The following is a 20,091-nucleotide window of genomic DNA, read 5'->3' as shown; positions in this document are numbered from 1 at the left end:
GCGGAGCGCCGGCGCCGAGCTCCACGAGCGTGGCGGGCGGGGTCTGGAGCGTGAGGGCGCGCTGCAGGCGGGGCGGGGCGCGGCGCGGCGGGAGGCGCGGCCCCTTTAAGGCTTGGCCTACGTGGCAGCCGCCAGAGCAGCCGCGGCTCAGCGAGGCCGGCCGCCGGGTACTTCCTGTGGAGGCCGCAGCAGGCGCGAGCGCCCAGGACCTGCCAGCTGAGCCTTCCGCCGCCGCCATGGGACAGAACGACCTGATGGGCACGGCCGAGGACTTCGCCGACCAGGTGCGGCCTGCTTTACAGCCCGCTGGCCATCACGGCCCCACGGACGCCCGCCCTCGCCGTCCTGCCTAGCTCTACGGAGAAATCCGAGGGAGGCTGGGCGAGGGGCGGTCAGGGAGGCTCCCAGGGCCCGCGGTGCTGCTCTGTGCCCTCTGAACCGCGGCGGCTCCTTGGGGACCTCTGGGGAAGGAGGTGCTCTGTGCGCCCCGCTGCGAGGCCCCTCCACCCTCTGTCCGGCACCGGCCTGTCCCTCCCTCCTTCGTGTGGACTCTGCTCCGGTTGCCCGATCTGTGTCCACGCTGCCGAAGGACAGGAGCCTGTCCCTCGGCTCTCCCTCCCTAGTGTACAGGTGGCATGTGAACCGTAGGGAAGGCCTGAGATGAGTCTGGGCCCGAGCGACTGGCTGGGCAGGGTTAGAGCCGGAAAGAGGCGCAGGTGGCACCGCGTTGTAAAATCAAGTTGGACACGAATGGGGTGGGAGTTGTTGAGTGGGAGCCTTTGACTTCTGAAATTGCCCCGTGAGATCTGCGAAGTAATGATATGACCTGAACTAGCCCTGTAGGCTGGATGGTGCCGGGGCCCACCCGCCAGCCTGTTTTGGTTCACTTAGTGTATTCGGGGCTGTTGGTGATATGAGGAGGCATTTTGTGGCCTAGAGTACTGGAAGGCTTGGGTGTGTGTGAGCATCTTCAAATGAGCTGTGGGTCGAATGAGCTGCTGTACCTCTCCATTTGAGGGGTGTCACCTCCCCTGTTCTCCTTCGGTTCTATTGAACCATTTTCCTGTGAGCTGATCTTTAAGGCATTCCCCCCCCCCCCCCTTTTAGAAAAGTTTCTAATGTCACGGTTTTGCATTAAATACATATTTTTAAAATTGTGTCTGTCACAAAGACATAAAAGTTTTCAAGGACCAAGATCTTTCTCATGTGATGGGTTTCATTGACATAATTCTTGGTGACCCAGTTTTATCTCCCTGAGTAGCAGCAACTCTCTTAAGAAGATGGCTCCATAGCCAAGAGAAGTTTGTGAGCTGCTCACCTCAGGATCTTCAGCTGGAAAATGAAGGCATTTTGTAAGTGGATTTCACAACCGGACTGAGATGAAATATATCCAAGAAGCTGCCAACTATCGAATGATAGATTTCAACCAGAGGAAGAGTTCATCTTTTATGAAGTCCTCTATGTACTTTGTTTTAAGTGAAAGAAGCCAAATCTTGGAACTGGACAGGCTTTTGTGGGGAATACAATATCCACCTCCACTAAGTAACTAGTTTGGGCTCCTGGACTTGCCATTGTCCTCCACCCAGGAAGAAACCCTGGGTCTCCTACTGCTTGGTGTTCAGGGCATCTCAGGTCTGGAGTCACATTTCAGCTACACATCAGTGGAAAGATGCCAGTACTGCAGATGGCCTGCTGCTTAAAACCAAAGTTCCCAATGAATTCTTTCAGGGATTAGCTTCAGAGTCCACCTGGAAGATAGAGGACACCACAGGAGTTTCTGAGATGTGACTCTGGCTCTTCTGAACCAGTATCAGGACCTTCTGTGTTTGCAAGCAGGCATCAGGGAGCCTTCCATGACCTTAGTGTAACCAGTCCTGGGAACTTTTGTGTTGGATAGTCATCTGCACTCTTGAAAACAAATTCGTCAACGAGGAAGGTCCAGTTTTCTAAATGAAAGGATCTAATGTGTTAGAAAGTGGGGTGTTACCTCTATGGTATTGTCAGACAGATCCATGTCTTTAGGAAACAGAAGTAGAACTGAGTTTGCAAAAACAGATTTGCCTGGAAAGCCGGGCTTCTCATATGAGACCTGAAAAAGTGTTTCTGACAGTGATGAAAACATTGAGCCATTAACTGAGCACCTACCTTCCTGTGAGGCTGACTATCAAGGCTCCATCTCCCAGGGCCACAGAGAAGTTTGTCAATGATCTGCACAGTCCAGGTCTTGTTACCCAGAGGTCAGCATTCACCCATGTTGGTAGATCATCCTTTTAATATGGTGGAGGTTGGTGCCGTGGGATATATACTACTGGGATCCTGCTAGCCGCTTCCTGTGAGCTACATCTCTGATCTGCCATCAAGCTCCTTGCCCTTTGGCAGCCAAGGATGATGTAGGAAACCAGGCCCTGAAGAAAGTGCTGATATGCAGGAGGTAGACCTTCAGACGCTATCAGAAACCAAGTGGGAAAGAGCCAGGAACTCAAAGTCATGCCTATGTCCTGTGGCTGCTACTTGATTCAGCTAGACAGATTGTAGAGTAGTTTCCAAATGAATTCACACCAGGAACAAGGAACATTAGTGCTTAATGGATTCTGCTTGAAGGCTGTTACCAAGGTGATAGGAAGGCTGCAGGGGGCCTTACTTTGGTGTGATGTCCTGGCAAAACTACTGGGCAGTGGTGGTGCAAGCCTTTAATCCTAGCACTTGGGAGGCAGGCATATCTTTGAGTTCGAGGCCAGAACTAGTCCTGGTCTAGAGAGTAAGTTCCAGGACAGCCAGGCTACAGAGAAAAATCCTGTTTCAAAAAAAACAAGAAAAAAAAAAAGTGGCAGAAGTAAACCCAGGAGTTTGTGAGGCCTTTGTGGAAGGAGTGCCACAGTGGGCTTGATGTGGCCTGGATAGGGCCTGCTGTCCTGGGCCTGAGCCTCCCTTCCCCGGTGCTTTGTCATCCCGCACTTTACCTTAAGGATTGGGAAGCTGACTCACTTCTCTGTTTGCTAGTCTTGACTGGAGGTTGAACAGTGCCCCCTTCTGGAGAAGTGAGGCAGAGACATTGGAGATTGGTTAGTACCTGGAAGATGAGGACTAGTCCTCACAGACTGCGGCCTTTATTCAGGTGGTCTTGCAGGTCCTACACCCATGATGCATTGGAGACCTATCCATGTTGTTTGATGTATACTTGCTGAGGGTCGTAGAGTCCAGGTTAGCCACCACACTGTTGAGCTGACCCTGTCTGCCTGTTGCTGCTCTCAATTCCTGAGCCAGTGGAATTCCAATTACACCCAGGCAGGAAATCTAACCTGCCATTTCCTTAAATTTCTCCCAGACTAAGGGAGACTAAGCTGCCATGGATCCATTTTTGTCGTGAACACAAAGAGGAAGTTGGTATTTCTGCTCTGCATATTGGCATCGGCATTCCTTGTGTGATCCTGACCTGTTTCATGGGTCCTATCTCAGGACAGATAGGATTATATCCTAAATCCCCTCAGTCCCCTCAACAGATGCTAACCCTCTGAGACAGAGTTAAGCCTTCCTCATTCTGCCCACATGTATGTCTACATGTATGTGTACCACTTGCATACCTGATGCCCAGAGATGCCAGAAACGGGTATCAAATCCCGGGAACTGGAGTTACAGATGGTTGTGAGCTACCGTGTGGGTGCTGGGAAGCAAACTTGGGTCCTCTGAGCTCTACACTGCTGAGCCTTTTCTCTAGCCATCTTCACATTTCTTATGCTACTGGGATGCTTCACTGCCTGTCATGAGAAGCCTGGTTTTCATGGATTGACCTGACTGACTTCTCGTCCCACAAGCTTTCCTCATTAGCATCTACCACTGGTTTTTCCAGGCTCTGCAATGAGAACCATAGTTATGGCGTTTGTTGGTATTCATGGCCAGCATGAGCTAGGATATTGACAGTGGCCTGCAAGTGCAGAAGGGACGTGACTGTGGGAACTTTTTTTTTTTTTTTTTTTTTTTTTGGTTTATCGAGACAAGGTTTCTCTGTGTAGCCCTGGCTGTCCTGGAGCTCACTCTGTAGACCAGGCTGGCCTCGAACTCAGAAATCCGCCTGCCTCTGCCTCCCAAGTGCTGGGATTAAAGGCGTGCGCCACCACTGCCTGGCATGGGAACCCTTTTAAATAGTGTGATGTGAGCCAGGAGCTGTGAACAAGATGCACGGAAAGGATCTGCCTTTGTTATTAACTTGGCTTTTTCCTGTGTTCAGTCAGTGCACATCAAAGGAGGGCTGTTGACTGGTGCCCTGCACCCAGTTGATAGATACTTGTCTTTGGAAGGCAGAGCCCAGCAAATGTGCTTAGTTCAACATATACTACACTGTGTCAGTCTTCCAGCCTTTCTGGTGTGGAAGGGAGATGTGACTTGTCTCTCCCTCCATTACTGTCTTCTACTCTTTAATCCTCTTGACCCAGACACTCCAATTAAGAGTAGCAGACTTGTCGGGATGTCTTAACTACTTCTAGTGGATTGTGCTAGATTGTGTTCATAGCAATTGAGCATCTGTGATGAGGTTCTTTGAGGGAGGAGCAGACTGCAGCAAGGCTGGGCTGGTTTGTTCATCCGGTGGGTGCAGCCCCAGTGTAATTGTGTTGAGGAACAGTTCTCATTTGGAAGCAAGTCAGAACACCTCCAGTATCTGTGGCTGCCTGAGAGTCCACACCCTCCTGTGGTCTGCACAACTTCTTTTAGGTACTTAACAATATGGGGTCCATTTCTCAGGAGTACTCTGAGATCCGTGGTGGTATTCTTTACTTTCATAGATTATTGGTGATTGCATCACTACTGGCTATTTCTAGGATATTAAGGCCATGAATAGAAACTGGGATGGTGAGTAGTGCCACTTGTACCCGCACCTAACAGAATGTAGTATGTGTATTCTCTACCAGGGCCCTAAAACTTAAGCATATTTGGACCTCTTTTGTGTTCATTGTGAGATTGGGTCTCTATGTTGCCAAACATGGTCTTGAAATATTTGGCTCAAGTGAACTTCCTGCCTCAGCCTCTCAAGAAGCTGACATCACAGACATTGTGTCATCATGCCTGACTATTTTTCTTGTTTTAAAGCACATCTTTTTTATTACAGATTTGTTGAATGTGTAAGTTAGGAAGGAATCTTAGCAGCCAGTAATTGCGTGGTCCTTACTTGCTGGAGGGTAGAAACCTTTCCCACCCCTAAAATTAACTAGCTCACCATGCCTTGAGCACATTGCTGGCCAGGGTTAGACAAGGATGCACTGGGTGAAAACATGTGTCCTGAGTGTCTGTGTTCTGCCTTCTAGAGCTGCTGGCTAGTCTCTGTGGTGATGTCAGTGTGGCTTATGCCATCTCTCCAGTAGGGCTGAGTAAGCATATGCAGATACACACCAGGGTTACATACAGGCTGTGTGTCTGAAGGATGTGGGTTTCAGTGCTGTGTGTGATTTCCTCTTCCCTGTCCCAGATTGAGGCAAGCCTGGACACCCCTCCATGGGATGCCCAGGTGATCTGCTGCTGAGATGGTAGCTTTGTAAAGTGATGAGAATTTGGGAATACTCCTATGTACATCCTCATCTAGTCCAACAGGAGGTTTAGTCAGCCATGGGAGGGCCTGCACAGCCCATGTTCTCCTTGCTGCCCTGGTCGGGTCAGACTCTGTACTTTAGACTCTTCTAGACACGTCAGTTCATGGGCAGCTCCTTGATCTTTCTTCTAGGCCTTCAGGATATCTTTGGATTTCTTTCACTTTGCCCCTCAGCTCTTAAGGGTGGTATGAGAAGTATGGCGTCCAACTGCATGGTATTTGCATCTGGCTTCAGTAGGGTTGTGGTCTAATCAAGCCATCAGCTGTCCTCCTCACAGGGACAGAAGAAAGCCATTCGTACACCTTTCAGAACTGCCCTTTGCTGGCACACTTGAGTTTCACTGCAGTCCTTGTTGGTCTCTCATATTTGGCAGTTTTTACCTTGTCATACAGGCTCTGAGAATATCTCAGTGCTTTCTTTCCAGCCCATAGTACAGCTATTTGTCTGTATCACAGTTACCCCATAGGATTTTAAACTTTCCAGAGAGATTTTGTTGAAAGGTAGAAAAACAGAGGGATTTATTTTGGTGCCACAGTTGGAAATGCTGCTTGTGGCATCTTGAGGGTAGGGGTTAGGGGTGCTCTGCTGATGCTCTCCACCGGTGCCGAGGTGTGAGAATCCCTCTGCTGGAGATATCTTGAGAACCTTTTAGATGGTTTCTGTGTCTCCCACTTGTTAATGGGCCTCATTGGTCATGGGAACGGTGTATCTTGTGGTACTTCTCCTTTGATAGCTGGTAGAGGTAGAGCAAAGCTGGTAGATAGTATTAGACATTGCCTTAGGTCCTGTGCTAGATGTGTGCGATGCTGTCTTTGTCTCTGGGACTAAGTGTTGATCATCATGTGTCTAGACTTCAGAGGGAGCATCTAAAGCAGGTGTTGAATCCTGTAATCTGCCCTGGCAAGGCACTGGACCTGCTGAAGGCCTCTGCCTTCCAGAGAGCTGGCTTGTCTCCTTTGACCTGTTGTCCACATGATGAGTTTGCAGCCACCTCACCAGTGTGTTCTGTGGTCCTACAGTTTCTTCGAGTCACCAAGCAGTATCTGCCTCATGTGGCGCGTCTCTGCCTGATTAGCACCTTTCTGGAGGATGGCATCCGCATGTGGTTCCAGTGGAGTGAGCAGCGTGACTATATTGACACCACCTGGAGCTGTGGCTACCTGTTGGCCTCATCCTTCGTGTTCCTCAACCTGCTGGGACAGCTGAGTAAGTGGCTCTGTAGCCTCTCTAGTATACTTCTGGGGCATCCTGTTCCCTTGAATGATATTCCCCAAACTGTGGTTGTTGGCCATTGAGAAGCTATTTGTGAACTTGAGGTCCAGGTACCCCTTCCTGGGCTGAAGGCTGATGTGACAAACACTTAAGAGCTTCTCAGCTGAGATTACAGCCCTGGGCATTGAAACATGCCAGCCACGGTTTGGTTCTGTGAGCTTTTGGATGGATGGTCCATACCCTTGCACTCATTTCTTTAAACTTGCTATAGAGATTAGACATAAGCCTGGTGTGGTGACTCACACCTTGAATGACAGCATTTGGGAGGTAGAGGTAGGTAGAGGCTTTCTCTTTGAGTCCAAGACCAACTTGGCCTATGTAATAAAACAAGTTCCAGATCTGGGTCTGTATAGTAAGACTGTCTATAAGCAAACAAAAAAGAAATTGGACACAGTCTTCGCTTGTAAATGTAGGAAGAGATGCTAGAGCCTGGGCAGTTAAGGAGGTCAGATGGTATCCAGAAAGGACAAAAGGTTTCAGTCAGCACTGAACCAGGGCATTTGGGCTCACATTAGTTTTCTGACAACATATCTTCTGGTGGCAGGCAGCTTTCTTGCCCTTGCATGTTAGGAGGTGAGGAAGGTCTTGCACATTTAAGCATTGTTGGATGTGTTCCACAGTGGAACAGTCAGCCCTGCACTTGTCGTCCCTGGCACAAGGAGCTGTAGCTCTCCACGGCAAAGTATGATCTGAACTAGTGTTCTTCAGAAGCTGAGCAGGCTTCAGGGCACAGGCCCGCCTGCCGTTAAGGCTCTGGGAAGGTGCTTTGCTTGGGGTGCAGTAGCTCAGCAGCATTGGAATAAAGGTGTCTTGTTATCTTGGACACATGGTAGCCCCTAATTCTGTCCTCTTTCTAGCTGGCTGTGTTTTGGTGCTGAGCAGGAACTTCGTGCAGTATGCCTGCTTTGGGCTGTTTGGAATCATCGCACTGCAGGTACACAGTCACTTGGTGGTTCTCACTTTGGGTACATGGGGTATGGGGTAGGTCTCACTTTGCTTTGCTTTGGTGGAGCTATGTATTGGGTCCAGCGTCTTCCCCCTTCAGCCTTTCTGTGTATCTGGCTGTCCAGAGCTATTTTTCTTTTTGGAAAAGTGGCTAGCTAGTCTTCTTTCCTAGATAATAATGTTTAGGAGCAGATGGCCCCAAGCAGGAGCTAGTCATAGGTACTGAACCATCATTCCCTTTTGCCTGAACTTCCTGTGGCAGAGACATAGGCCAAAGCTGTATGTGAGCTGGGAGTCACAGCATATGACAGGTAAGAATGTCTGATTACCCAGAGTAGCACAGTTAAGGAGGAGAGCGATTTGTACTGGTGGTCTTGCAGTTGCTTTGAGCATCACAGCACAGTTCTCAGGCAGGCAGGCCTAGTGGGCACACTGTGCTCTGTTCGATATAATGAGCCAAGTGGTCCTACTGACCCACTCTCCGTGTCTCAGATAGTTTTGTGTATCTTATGTTCTTATCCTTTTGGAAAGTCTGCCTCATGCTGTTGTGATAGCTATAGATTTTGGTGTGAAATGCTGATTCAATTTTTTCCTCTGTTCCTGATTCAATTTCTTCTCTGTTCCTTTAGACAATTGCCTACAGCATTTTGTGGGACTTGAAGTTTTTAATGAGGTAGGTGCATTTTAGGTGATAAGAATATAGAGTCCTTTTGTCCTCTTCTGAGCACCTGTTGGCTAGTGCTACAGAGTTGGCTCTGTAGTTCCCACTGTGCCTCTGAGAAGCATGTTTCTAGTGGGGCACAGCAGAGTATTCACCCCACAGCTGGAATCCTGGCTTGATAGTGAGGGCTCCTGTCTTCTAGCCGTATATTGCATTGGTGTGTGGACTGAGGGTCTGAGTGGAAGTGGGTAGAGACCAGAGCTTGGTTCTGTGTGCATCTAAGGAACCTCCTGATGGTTCAACTTGAGGCTGATCCTTTGTACTCAGCTTGGCCTGGTCCCATTGAATGGTGGTTTGCTTTGGAGAAAGGGAAGGGCGGGCCTTGGTGTGTCCATGCCAGACTCTCTGTTGCTCTGACCTGGTGGACAGAGACCTGGTGATTGTAGCTGATGTTTCTGTTCCCCAGGAACCTGGCTTTAGGAGGAGGTTTGCTGCTGCTCTTGGCAGAGTCCCGCTCAGAAGGGAAGAGCATGTTTGCTGGTGTCCCCACTATGCGTGAGAGCTCCCCCAAGCAGTACATGCAGCTTGGAGGAAGGGTCCTGCTGGTCCTGATGTTCATGACCCTCCTTCACTTTGATGCCAGCTTCTTCTCTGTGAGTATGCTACCTGTTGGCATAGCTGTAGTTCAGCACAACCTGAGATGAGCTCATGCTTGTAAGTGAGCCGGCCTAGCTCCACTTGGGAGAGAGACCAATGCCTTCTCTGCAGACTTCTGACTTCTTTTCTTTAGAGTTCAGTTCACACTGTGGGCCAGTACATTCTGATTTTTATATATCACATGGAGAAGCAGAGCTGGCAGAAAGGCATTGTTGGGAAGGTATACCCAGCATGAGTGGCTAGGTGGGTGTAGATGAACTGAGCTCTGTTAAAGATAATATGTAAAACTGTGGCACCCAGTCTATCTTGTTACGGGGCTGCCATGTTCCCGACTAGACAAGGCCTGAGGCCAAGAGCAGCGGCCCACCAACTCTGACTGCAGCTCATGCCTGAGCTGCTGGCCAAAAGCACTGGTCCTGCCACCCACGAGACACCAGCATGGGAGATAGCTCTGCCAATCTACCACACTGTCTCCACAATGCTTGGCTGAGCCCAGATCATCCCGTTATTACCCATGCAGTACCCGGTAGAAAGGAGACTCTAATGCTTAAAGATTATCCATTAGTTTTATATATTTGGTAATGCTCAAATAACAAGATGCCCACACAATTGGAAGTGTTACCCAATTAACTAACTTAGATAGATATAAGTTGTTACCCAGGACTGCTCTCGATACATGTGTGATCCTCCCTGGCTCCTACATCTCTGCTCTCCTAGCTCCTCCTCTTCCTCTCCTCCTGACTCTTCCCACATTACCGAGTTCATTGTAAAATATCCAGCTACAGAGCTCAGTAACATACAGAGACCTACCAGGGTAGCACTGTCACTAATCTTCCCTAAATCTTTTACACTGAAACACAGTGCTTGGGGGCTGAGAGGTGGCTCACTGGCTAAGAGTGATTTCTCTGCAGTCATGAGGACCATAATTCAACTCTTAGCATGAGAGTAACTAGTCAGGCATTCAGCAAATGCCTGTAAAATGGCCTTTGAGGGGAGCAGAGGAAGGAGGATTATTTGGATTGCTGTTTCCACCCTCCCTGAGATGAGCTCTAGGTTCAGAAGAGACCCTACTTCCAAAAGAAGTATCTGGAGAGTGATAAAAGATATCCAATACTCTCTTCTGGCCTCCGCTGTTCCACATAAACACAAATACAAACTTATTTTTTAATTTTAATTTTTCTATTGTTGGTTGGCCAGATGTGGCACACACCTGTGTCCAGGAGGCAAAGGCAAGATTTTAAGTTCAAGGTAGTTCTGGGTTACATAGACCCTGAAAAATCATCTTGCATTTTCTCCCACATGGCCAGAGAACTTTTAGATGTTTCCACATTCCCCTTGATATGAATTCAGTTTTTGCACCCTTGTTTCACTATTAGCAGTCAGAATCCAAAGTAGCTACATGTCAACCTGAATGCGTCACTGCTGCTGAGTGTCTTCTGCCAGATACATGGGCACAATGAAGCTGAGTTCACTGCAGCTTTCTTTCTTTCTTCCTTTTTTTTTTTGTTTTTGTTGTTGTTTTGTTTGTTTTCAAGACAGGTTTCCTCTCTGTAACCGTGGCTGTACTGAACTCAGTCTATAGTGTAGTTCGAGATTAAAAGCATGTGATAACCTGGCCTTCATTGCAGTTTTCTAACAAGAATGTCCTTTGCTCTGCTTTATAAATCCTTGTTTCATGTTTACTGTTTATACTGCAACAGGATGGTGGCCAAGGCCGTTAAACACCACCAGTGAAGTCCCTGTCTTACCTTGTCAGCTCTTCCCGTAGTGGCCTTCTTTGCTCCACTCACGACAGTATGCTTCTCTCTAAATGTCTAAGTCTGACCGTCACTCCCATTCTAGTCAGGTGTTTCTTTAGCAATAGACTCACTTCTATTTTTAAAAATATTTTTGTGTGAATTGTTGTTTTGTCTACATGTATGTGTGAGGGTGTCAGTCAGATCTTGGAGTTACAGTTGTGAGCTGCCACGTGGGTGCTGGGATTTGAACCTGGGTCCTCTGGAAGTGCTCTTGACCACTGAGCCATCTCTTCAACCCAGCCTCACTTCTTGACATCAGTTTTCTTAGTTCATTCTCTGTTGCTCTAACTGAATACCACAGAAGAGGCAAATAGAATGATGTCTCACTCAGTTATGCTTCTGGAGGCAGGGAAGCCCAAGGTCAAGCGGTCAGGGTGTTGTGGTAAGGACCGTGTAGATTACCTAGAGAACACAGGGTATCCCGTGGTGAATCTAGGAAGCAAGCCTCCTTTTGGCCTAATCACTCATCAAAGTCGTATCAGGCAAACACCACTGTTACGATTTAGGGGATTTTCCAACACATGGTATTTGGGAGAGTACATGTAAAGCCATAGCATCTTTAACATAGAACTCTTTTTGGGAGTTTAATATTCTGTATTGCTACTGTCTACCTCAATATTTTCGGGTTTGGTGTTCTCCCTGCTTAGTTTCCAATTCTCACTGCGTCCTGGTGAAAGTTATGTGAGCCTGGCTCAGATACAAGTGTGCACAGCTTTCTCTTGACCTTCAGTCTGAATGTCTTTTCCTTTTGAATCTGTGCAGATCGTCCAGAACATTGTGGGCACAGCTCTGATGATCTTAGTAGCCATTGGTTTTAAAACCAAGCTGGCAGCTTTGACTCTCGTCGTCTGGCTGTTTGCCATCAACGTGTATTTCAACGCCTTCTGGACAATCCCGGTCTATAAACCCATGCATGACTTCCTGAAATATGACTTTTTCCAGACCATGTCAGTGATTGGGGGCCTGCTCCTGGTGGTGGCTCTTGGCCCAGGGGGTGTCTCCATGGATGAGAAGAAGAAAGAATGGTAACAGACAGATCCCTTCCCTCCCTGGCTGAGACACAAGGCCCTGGACTGGTTCAGGGCAGAGTCAACAAACTGCCAGCGTTTATGTGTCCTTTCCCTTCCCCTCCCTTGGTAAAGGCACAGATGTTTTGAGAACTTTATTTGCAGACACCTGAAAATTGGAGGTAAAATCTTCTTTGGAAATAGTCTGGAGTTTGACTGTCCAGGGCTGGCCAGCTGGATGGTCACTCCTTAGCCAAGGCTTGGAGAAGACAGTGTGGTGGCCTATGGCCTCATTCTTCCTGTCTCTGAGTTCCTTTTGGGGGTGAGGGACTTCAAGTCATACTGAGCTGTACTTTATCATTCAGAGCAGTTTCCCTTCTTAGTTTACATCCTTAGCTCAAACTACTAAATGACTTAGGATGTCCAGCCAAACCCCAAACAGTTAAACCTCCAGTTCAGAATTCTACCAGTGGCCCCAGCATTGCTTCTGCCCCTGTATTTTATAGGATCAGTGAAGATGTTAGAGAAACCCCAAGTCAAGAGAACAGTACAGTATTGGAAAGGTGGGTGCTACTGCTGGCCCAAGTCCTTGATGTTAGCTGGCTGGATGCTGTTTATTGGGTGAAAGGTATCCTGAGAGTTTTCATGGCTCCAAGCAGGAATGGATGGGGTAAGCGGCAGGAAGTTCTTAGAAAGCTGCTATCCCTCAAGCTTGGTGGTGGAAAGGGCAGGAGAGCAGGCTGCTCACAGGATGGCCCATAACCACCATGGAACCAGCCTGGGGAACAGCGACGCCATGGGGTCCAGAAGTGAGGAGCCCCAGTACTCAAAAGACACCCAGGCTCAACCCAGTTACCTCACACTTGACCTTCTCAGAGCAAGGCCTGAACTCCACAGGTTGTGTCCCCCAACCCCCTAGCTTAACTCCCTGTTCCAGGCTGAGCTTACCCCAACAGCCCTGATGCCACCATTTCCCTGAGGCTGTTGCTTGCTCAGATTTTTGTCAACTTGCTCTGCTGGATGCAGCCAAGATACTTTTTACAATTTGTGATGCCTTACCAATTTGATCTCAGTCCTGTATTTAAAGTTTTCTAACATTGCCTTACACTGTGTTTCTCTTTTTGGGAGAGGGGTGGGGTGTCTAATGCTATGGTCTTGCTCATCTGCATGGTAGTGCCATGAGGGTAGTTGGGTTCCTCTTGGATCTCTCCCAGGTCTGTTGGAGGGAACAGAGACAGGTTTAGAACCCCTGGAGGGAAGCTGGAAGCTTACCTCACCCTTGGGTACAGAGTCTTGGAGGTCCTCCTCTCTGGCATCAGCTGGGTAGGCAGGACTGTTGTCTGAGTCACCCTGGGTCAGTCCCTTGCCTAGCTGGCTCTGCAGTCTGAATCCACCTTCTCAACAGTTAGTCCATGTTCTACTGCAGCCTTATGGCCTGCCTATTCCTCCCAAGTGAGTTCCAGCAGTGGCCCAGGCCATGCTATTTCTTTACCACTCAGCTGCCTCAGTGCACACCCACCTGCAGTGGCACCCCATGACATTCCAGTCTGTGGAGTGGGGCAGATCCTGGGAGGCAGGTACATGCCATGCAGCAGTAGCCCTCATCCCAAGGTCACCCGGCCCATTGACCAGCCTCCTGTGAGCTCTGCCTGGAATGGGAACCCTCATCCCAAGGGTGGCCTCCTGTGGGCTATGCCTAGGATGGGAGAAAAAAACAAACAAACAAACAAAAAAACACATACTGGTTTGGCAAAAGTTTTCTGAAAATGCTTTAGCTTTATGTGGGAATAGGTATAAACCTCATTTTTATGCTGTATTTTATATCTTAGTTGTGTTTGAAAATGTTTTGATCTTTGGAAACATAAAAATAAATAATGGCATTTGTGGTATATAGTGTGATCCTATGTGGTGACCAGCCAGGGTTGGGAACCTGGCCAGGCATCCTGGCCAGGCTCAGGATGCTATAGTGAGCTACAGCAAGGGTCACTGAACACTACAGAGAAAGCCATGCATGGAGAGGAATCTTCAAGTCCTTGCTGCTGCCATCTTCTGGACAGAACCTCCAGCTCACTCTGGACAAGAGCCAATGTCAGGACATTGGTGGCCAGTTCCAAGGACACCCAAAGGCTTTCTTTGCAGGCTTCATCTCCCCAGCTGCTTAAAGGAACTGAAATTCTTGGGCTTGTGATGCTGGCTCTTGAACTTCTTGGTCAGCGAGGTGAGCTGCTTCTGTCAAAATAGAGAATGTTGACTAGGGAAGGCACTGTGTCTGATGAGGCTGAAGAGCAGTCTTGGGTCAGTGTGGGGCCCTGGAGAAGGCAGCACAGTTGAGTATAGACTTTGTCCATCCTGCCCCATAGAGAGGGAGTGGTGCCCAGCAGCTAAGCCTCTGAGTCCTGTGTTAGGGGGCGGGAGAAGGGGGTACCCCAGCTCCAAGCAGTCAGGACTTAGTCCTGCAGACCTTCTGAAGTGGCCTTGGCTTCTATATTTATAGGCTGCTACCTGACAGTCACTTGTAGAATTTGCTGAAACCACAGGGAGCACTAGCTGTCCAGCCTCACTCAGCTTGGGCCCCGTAGCCCTCCCTACCCTCAGCACTTTACAGCACACCACTCACCTTCCTGAGTTGACGGTCCCTCTTGTGGCCCACTTTGGCCTCTCCTCTCTCTCTAGTGCTCTGCTCTTCCGAATGCTTTGGCTTCTCATCCTGTTGGTCTGTCAGAAAGTCTTCAGGAGTGTCATTGTTCTCGGGCTTGCCCAGTTCTCTTTTTGTGAACAGCTCAGCTGGAAGGAACAAACACTTGGCTGAGCTACGTAAAAGTATCCCTTTCCTGGGAAAAATGGCTAACAGCAGGATCATAAGGTATCTAGCAGGAGACACGGCAGGGATCAGGCTGTGCCTGCTTACGTGGGTATAGGTCTGTCATGCTGTCGTCACTCAGGGTGCCTCCCTCATCACTGGAAGCTGGCTCCCAGAAACTTGTTCTCTGGCCTGGGAGCTCATCACTGTCCATTTGGTCCTCCCGCTTCTTCCTCTTGTGTAGAAGGCAGGCCGGGACATAGTCCACACCTTGTTTCTGACACTCTTCATCTAGGAGAACAGCAAGCTCATTACACCGATACCCTTTTGACGCACAGCTAAGCTATGGGTTGTACTGTGCCAGGGTTCTATTCCTTTATCTTAGATAGGGTTGGGCAACCAAAGGCTGTGGACCTCGGGAAACTGCCTGGCCTCACCTCTCCTGAACTTGGAGCAGGAATGAGGCTTCCGGGAAGGAACTTACTGGGTCACCACTGTTGTCTTCAGGCACTGAACTACTTAGGTCAGCACCATTTCATGGGTGGAAGATACCACCTCTAACCATCACTGCTCATGGTCTGACTGGGACCTGACATCTGATAGAACTAACTGCTATTTCCAGTCTTGGAATTCCTATACAGCACCTCCCTGTCAAAATGCAACACATGACAAAACTAACAAAGGCACATCCCAGCCTTAGCTTGCCACTTGTCAGTGTAGCCCAGGTACCAACTCTAGGAGCTCCTCATGTGTGGGAGGATCTGGCTGTGCCGCACCAGCAGTCAGTCCACGTTCCTTACCTTCCCACCCTCTGAAATCTGCCTGTCGGGCAGGGCAGGCAGTGCAGTCCCTGAGGCCTTCCACTCATCCCCAGCCTCTGCAAACCCCCACCCTTCATTCTCTCTGTCTAATTCCTTCACCCCAGGAGCCTCCAAGTTACCTAATCTTAGTCCCTTTCTTACCCTCTGCCTGTGGTGGCATGAATGGGAGACCTTCACCTCCCTCATGCTCAAGCTGGCCCCATCCTTCTCTAACCCACCTGGAAGTTAAAATAACCACAGGAGTCTCCACTCTCAATCGCTTGGGATGCCTTCCCACCCCTGGCTATACCCAAGAAATACCGGAGGCCTGTCTCCAAGTTCCCTTCCCTGCTCAAGCCACCAACCTTTAGCTGCAAGACCCCTCATCCTCTGGAGCCTACAGGACTGTTGGCACCAATCCTGGTCAGGAGAATGATCCTCAAGCCTCTCCTGCAGTATCAGATGACTATGGACCTGTCCTATAACTAGAGTTTTGCAGCCTCAGCATGGGAGCCACCCTGGGATTGTCCCTGCTATGGAATATCAGGCCTCTATAGCATTCCTTCTCACCTACTTCTGGCTTTGCAGTGGGGAGATCAGGAGCCACTGGCCTCCTAACTGCAAGACCAAGCAAGTGCATCAATAAAGGATCGATGATGGCCAAGGCACCTTTCTGGCTTCTGGGGAGCAAGGGGCATGCATCCTAAAGGCCCGAGCTTCTGGGGGTGACTTACATTGATGAAGTGCTCTCTGATACCTCCGGCCCTGGGTGTGCCTCAGCACGTGTTCTGGGGATTTGTTGATGTGCCTCAGGGTGAGTTTGCAAAACAGTTGGTGCCTACAAGGCAAACAGGTGGGTATGGAGGGGCAGTGCACACCAAGGACTCAGACTTGTGGGCTCCACCAGGGCTGCATGCTGCAAACAAATGACAACTGCTGGGGATACTCTGTATCTAGTCTCAGTGTCTGGACTCTGAAAAGGGCATGGTGGCCTTTAATTCCAGCACTTAGGAGGCAGAGGCAGGCTTTGAGGTCAGCCTGGCCTACACAGTGAGTTCTAGGCCAACCAAACTACACTGGCTTAGTTTCAAGAACAGCTTCTCAAACAATTCTACTCAATATCTGGGATTAAGGACCCAGATTGTCATCCAAGAAACAGCAGTCTCGCACTGCTCCATGGTGCATGTTTGGGGGTCAGACAACTCAGGGAGATCTATGTGAGGAGATATCAACCACACAGACATAGATAGGATCCCCAAACAGTGGAACTGGCACTGCCCAGCCTGGCTTCAGGGAACAACTGCAAGGGCCACAAGCAGTAGTCTCCTGGTAAAACATACTCAGAGCAGGGGGCACAGGCCCTGCACCTATGCGCTGGCGGCCAACTACGTACCGATTCTTTGTGCTGGGCACAATGTGTGGCTCGAATGCTGTGTAGTCGAAGTCAGAGAAGGCACTCGACAGCCGCTGGTACTTCTTGCCGCGGGTGTAGACCTGGAGCTCCGGCAGACGGCAGGGCAGCTCATGGCCGGTTAAGGAGCAGCGAACCTGTGGTTGAACAGCCTGTCAGAAGGTGGTTCTTGCCAGCTCCGCCCCTTCCCTGTACTGTCCTCCTAGGTCCCACTGCTTCCTAGGCACAATACTCCCTGGTTCCCCCTTTCACGCCACGGTCCTCCGAGGTTCCACTCCTCCCAGGTCACGTTCCTTCCTGGCCCTACTCTTTCCCCGTCACCGTTCTCTTCCGACCTTGTGGGTGTTGGGCAGCAATCTCAAGCTGGGGTGCTGGCGCAGGAACGCACGCACATCTGAGGGTGGTTCGTCCATGACCGGAGAAGCCCATCTGACGCCACAGCCACCACGTGAGGCAGAGTGCCTTCCCGGAAGGAAGGAGATTTCTCGATCCCGGAAGTGCCCAAAGATGGCTGCTTTGGTTGTGCTGCGGCGACGGATGACGCGATGGCCGCAATGGGTCTACGCGGGGTCGGTAAGCGGGGGTTTAGAGAGGATCCTGCCGAAGAAGAGGGACCGGGAAGGCCGGGCCTGGAGTGGAGTGTGGCCGAGGAGGACCCTGCCCAAGAGAACTTAGTCCTGGGAGGAGCGGTGCCAGGGAGGACCCTGCCCAAGAAGACAGCTCAAAGTTGAGCGGGGCTGGGTTGGACCGTGTCTGGTGTTTGCGCGTGGCAGGCGTGGGGTCCCTGGATTTAGCCCCTTGGCTTGTCTGGTCCCCCGCAGGCCCCGTTCTGCGCTGCCGGGAGGAGCGCCTTTGGGTTTTCTGTCCGCTCAGGTGAGATGCGCCCAGACCTGGGTGCGGTTGGGAACACCTTTCTATTCAGCCCACAGTGGTTTACTGGGTGTATTGTACTGGGGGAGGGCTGGGCACAGGTCCTGTTAATTGCCCCCTTTGCCATACATTTTCTGGGGTATAATTCTCGAGGAATTGGCCACCCAGTTCTGTTTGTTCTAGGGCTTCTGACCCCATGCCAATGTTGTAAAACCCCCTCCAGGGATGGTCTGTAGGCCACGCAGGTGTTGCAGTTCTACTGCTCAAACAGCTGCCGCTAAAGCAGAGGACGACTCTTTTCTCCAGTGGCTCCTGCTTTTAATCCCTGCTACTGCTTTTGGCCTGGGGACTTGGCAGGTGAAGACTGGGGTCGAATTTGGGTGGCTCTGAGCTTTGGACCCCACTGATGTCTGCTCAGCTCATGTTGTTTCTGTAGGTCCAGCGTCGGAAATGGAAGCTGAAACTCATTGCAGAATTAGAGTCGCGAGTCATGGCTGAGCCCATCCCTCTACCTGCAGAGTGAGTGTGGATGCCCATTATCCATCCAACCTAAGGGATAGCAGTGGGGCTCTTCTGTTTGGTGTAATTTGTTGTCCTTTGATGGGAACCCTGTTTGCCACTAAACTGGCTGCTGACTGCCTTTATGAACTTGCCAAAAGGGCACAGAATATAAATAGAAAACATTCATTTTCGGTGACAGATTTTTTTTCAGGTCTTGAGGGATCCTCCATAGTGGTGACAGTTGGTTGTAGCACTGGTGGGTAATATGAAGGTGATGATCTTTTAAAACATGTCCTCTAAACTTACTGCCCTCTCAAATTTTATAAGTTTTATCCTTCAGAGTAGGTAACAAGTGGAGTCTGGACTTATGTATATAAAGTAGCCATACAGAAACTCATACTTCCCTTGAAAAAACTGGGCTGGTTATCGCCATTTGGCACCAGAAGTCTGGAGGGACGTAACCTGTCTGATGATCCTCCCGAGCCTTTCTTACCCATTCTGCTTAGTGGATTGATTCTGACAAGTCTGGCTTGCCTACAGCCCTTCTCTTTTCTTCTTGTAGCCCAATGGAATTGAAAAATTTGGAGTATAGACCAGTGAAGGTCAGGGGGCACTTTGACCACTCCAAAGAGCTGTACATAATGCCCCGGACCATGGTGGACCCTGTCCGAGAGGTCCGTGATGCTGGCAGATTATCCTCGACTGAAAGTGGGGCCTATGTAGTTACTCCTTTCCATTGCTCGGACTTGGGGTGAGTAGTCCACTGCTGAGCCTATCCAGCTTCCCTGTGCTTAATCACACGACCCTAGGAAATCCATGAGATCCAACTAATGTTGCCTGAACATCTCCAACATCAAGCAATTTTCTTAGCACTTCATTGCTAGGGTTTCAATCACTAGTTGAATCCACAGAATAAGACCATTTATATGCCCAGTAGATAGACGCTTCAGTGACCATCAGTGACAATGTGTATTGGAACTCTTCTCACCCAAAGGGACACTTTTATTATTGCTCCAGAGTCACCATCCTGGTTAACAGAGGGTTTGTTCCGAGGAAGAAAGTGAATCCTGAGACCAGGCAGAAAGGCCAGGTAAGATGTGAGATGTACAGTTAAGTCTCCATTCAGGACCCCTATAAAAACTAATCCTGCCTTTTCTTTGTAGGTTCTGGGAGAAGTGGACCTAGTTGGTATAGTGAGGCTGACAGAAAACAGGAAGCCCTTTGTTCCTGAGAACAGCCCAGAAAGGAATCACTGGTATTATCGGGACCTGGAAGCCATGGCCAAGATAACAGGATCGGACCCCATTTTCATTGATGCAGACTTCCGTATGTTGTGCCTGCTGTAGCAGAGAGCATGCTCCACTGGATAGTCAACTCTGTCCCATCCCCCCTTCTACCCTGGCAGACCAGGAAGAGGGACATCTCATTTATTAGGCTCTGACTGTATTGTCTCCACAGAGAGCACAGCCCCTGGAGGACCCATTGGTGGTCAGACGAGAGTAACTCTTCGGAATGAACACATGCAATACATCATTACCTGGTTAGTCCTGCTGCCTCTTCTTACCCAGCCCCCACTCCCATACTGTATAGGGGACAAATTAATTTCTTTCAACCACAGGTACGGATTGTGCGCGGCCACATCATACTTGTGGTTCCAAAAATTTGTACGTCGGACACCAGGTGTGTGAAGTTTCAAAATGAACCTGTTCCTAAATACTATAAAATAAAGATTTTGATTTGTAAAATCCCTGACTTGGCCTCAATATTTTATAGGGGACAGTCTAATCTG

General features: G+C 49.5%; 3 protein-coding genes across 5 annotated transcripts; 2 read left to right on the top strand and 1 right to left on the bottom strand.

Moving 5' to 3' along the window:
• Positions 1 to 30: 30 nt before the first annotated feature.
• On the top strand, positions 31 to 13,809 carry Surf4 (surfeit 4). The gene is made up of 6 exons (XM_034495531.2): positions 31 to 284; positions 6,599 to 6,785; positions 7,709 to 7,785; positions 8,426 to 8,469; positions 8,924 to 9,110; positions 11,676 to 13,809. The coding sequence occupies exons 1-6, from the start codon at positions 237 to 239 to the stop codon at positions 11,940 to 11,942; spliced, it is 810 nt and encodes a 269-aa protein (XP_034351422.1). The 5' UTR covers positions 31 to 236; the 3' UTR covers positions 11,943 to 13,809.
• Positions 11,862 to 17,404, bottom strand: Surf2 (surfeit 2). Of its 3 annotated transcripts, none has more exons than XM_034495534.2 (6): positions 17,267 to 17,398; positions 16,914 to 17,068; positions 16,255 to 16,358; positions 14,829 to 15,011; positions 14,538 to 14,704; positions 11,862 to 14,149 (listed from the first exon to the last, which is right to left on the bottom strand). In XM_034495534.2, exons 1-6 carry the CDS (start codon positions 17,342 to 17,344, stop codon positions 14,063 to 14,065), a joined length of 774 nt encoding a protein of 257 aa, XP_034351425.1. In that variant the 5' UTR covers positions 17,345 to 17,398; the 3' UTR covers positions 11,862 to 14,062. The 3 variants fall into 3 exon arrangements, with proteins under 3 accessions (XP_034351425.1, XP_034351424.1, XP_076784437.1); XM_034495533.2 differs by having other exon boundaries at positions 11,862 to 14,146; XM_076928322.1 differs by lacking the exon at positions 16,255 to 16,358 and having other exon boundaries at positions 17,267 to 17,404.
• On the top strand, positions 17,343 to 20,047 carry Surf1 (SURF1 cytochrome c oxidase assembly factor). Its single transcript, XM_034495529.2, has 9 exons — positions 17,343 to 17,504; positions 17,753 to 17,804; positions 18,025 to 18,158; positions 18,238 to 18,320; positions 18,865 to 19,053; positions 19,320 to 19,392; positions 19,466 to 19,628; positions 19,761 to 19,842; positions 19,921 to 20,047. The coding sequence occupies exons 1-9, from the start codon at positions 17,343 to 17,345 to the stop codon at positions 19,988 to 19,990; spliced, it is 1,008 nt and encodes a 335-aa protein (XP_034351420.1). The 3' UTR covers positions 19,991 to 20,047.
• The last annotated feature ends 44 nt before the right edge of the window (positions 20,048 to 20,091 follow it).

This window comes from Arvicanthis niloticus, chromosome 2 (assembly GCF_011762505.2).
Source record: "Arvicanthis niloticus isolate mArvNil1 chromosome 2, mArvNil1.pat.X, whole genome shotgun sequence".
Classification (NCBI taxonomy): domain Eukaryota; kingdom Metazoa; phylum Chordata; class Mammalia; order Rodentia; family Muridae; genus Arvicanthis; species Arvicanthis niloticus.
Note: the sequence above shows the minus strand (reverse complement) of the source record. Positions and strands in the feature narration are given on the sequence as shown.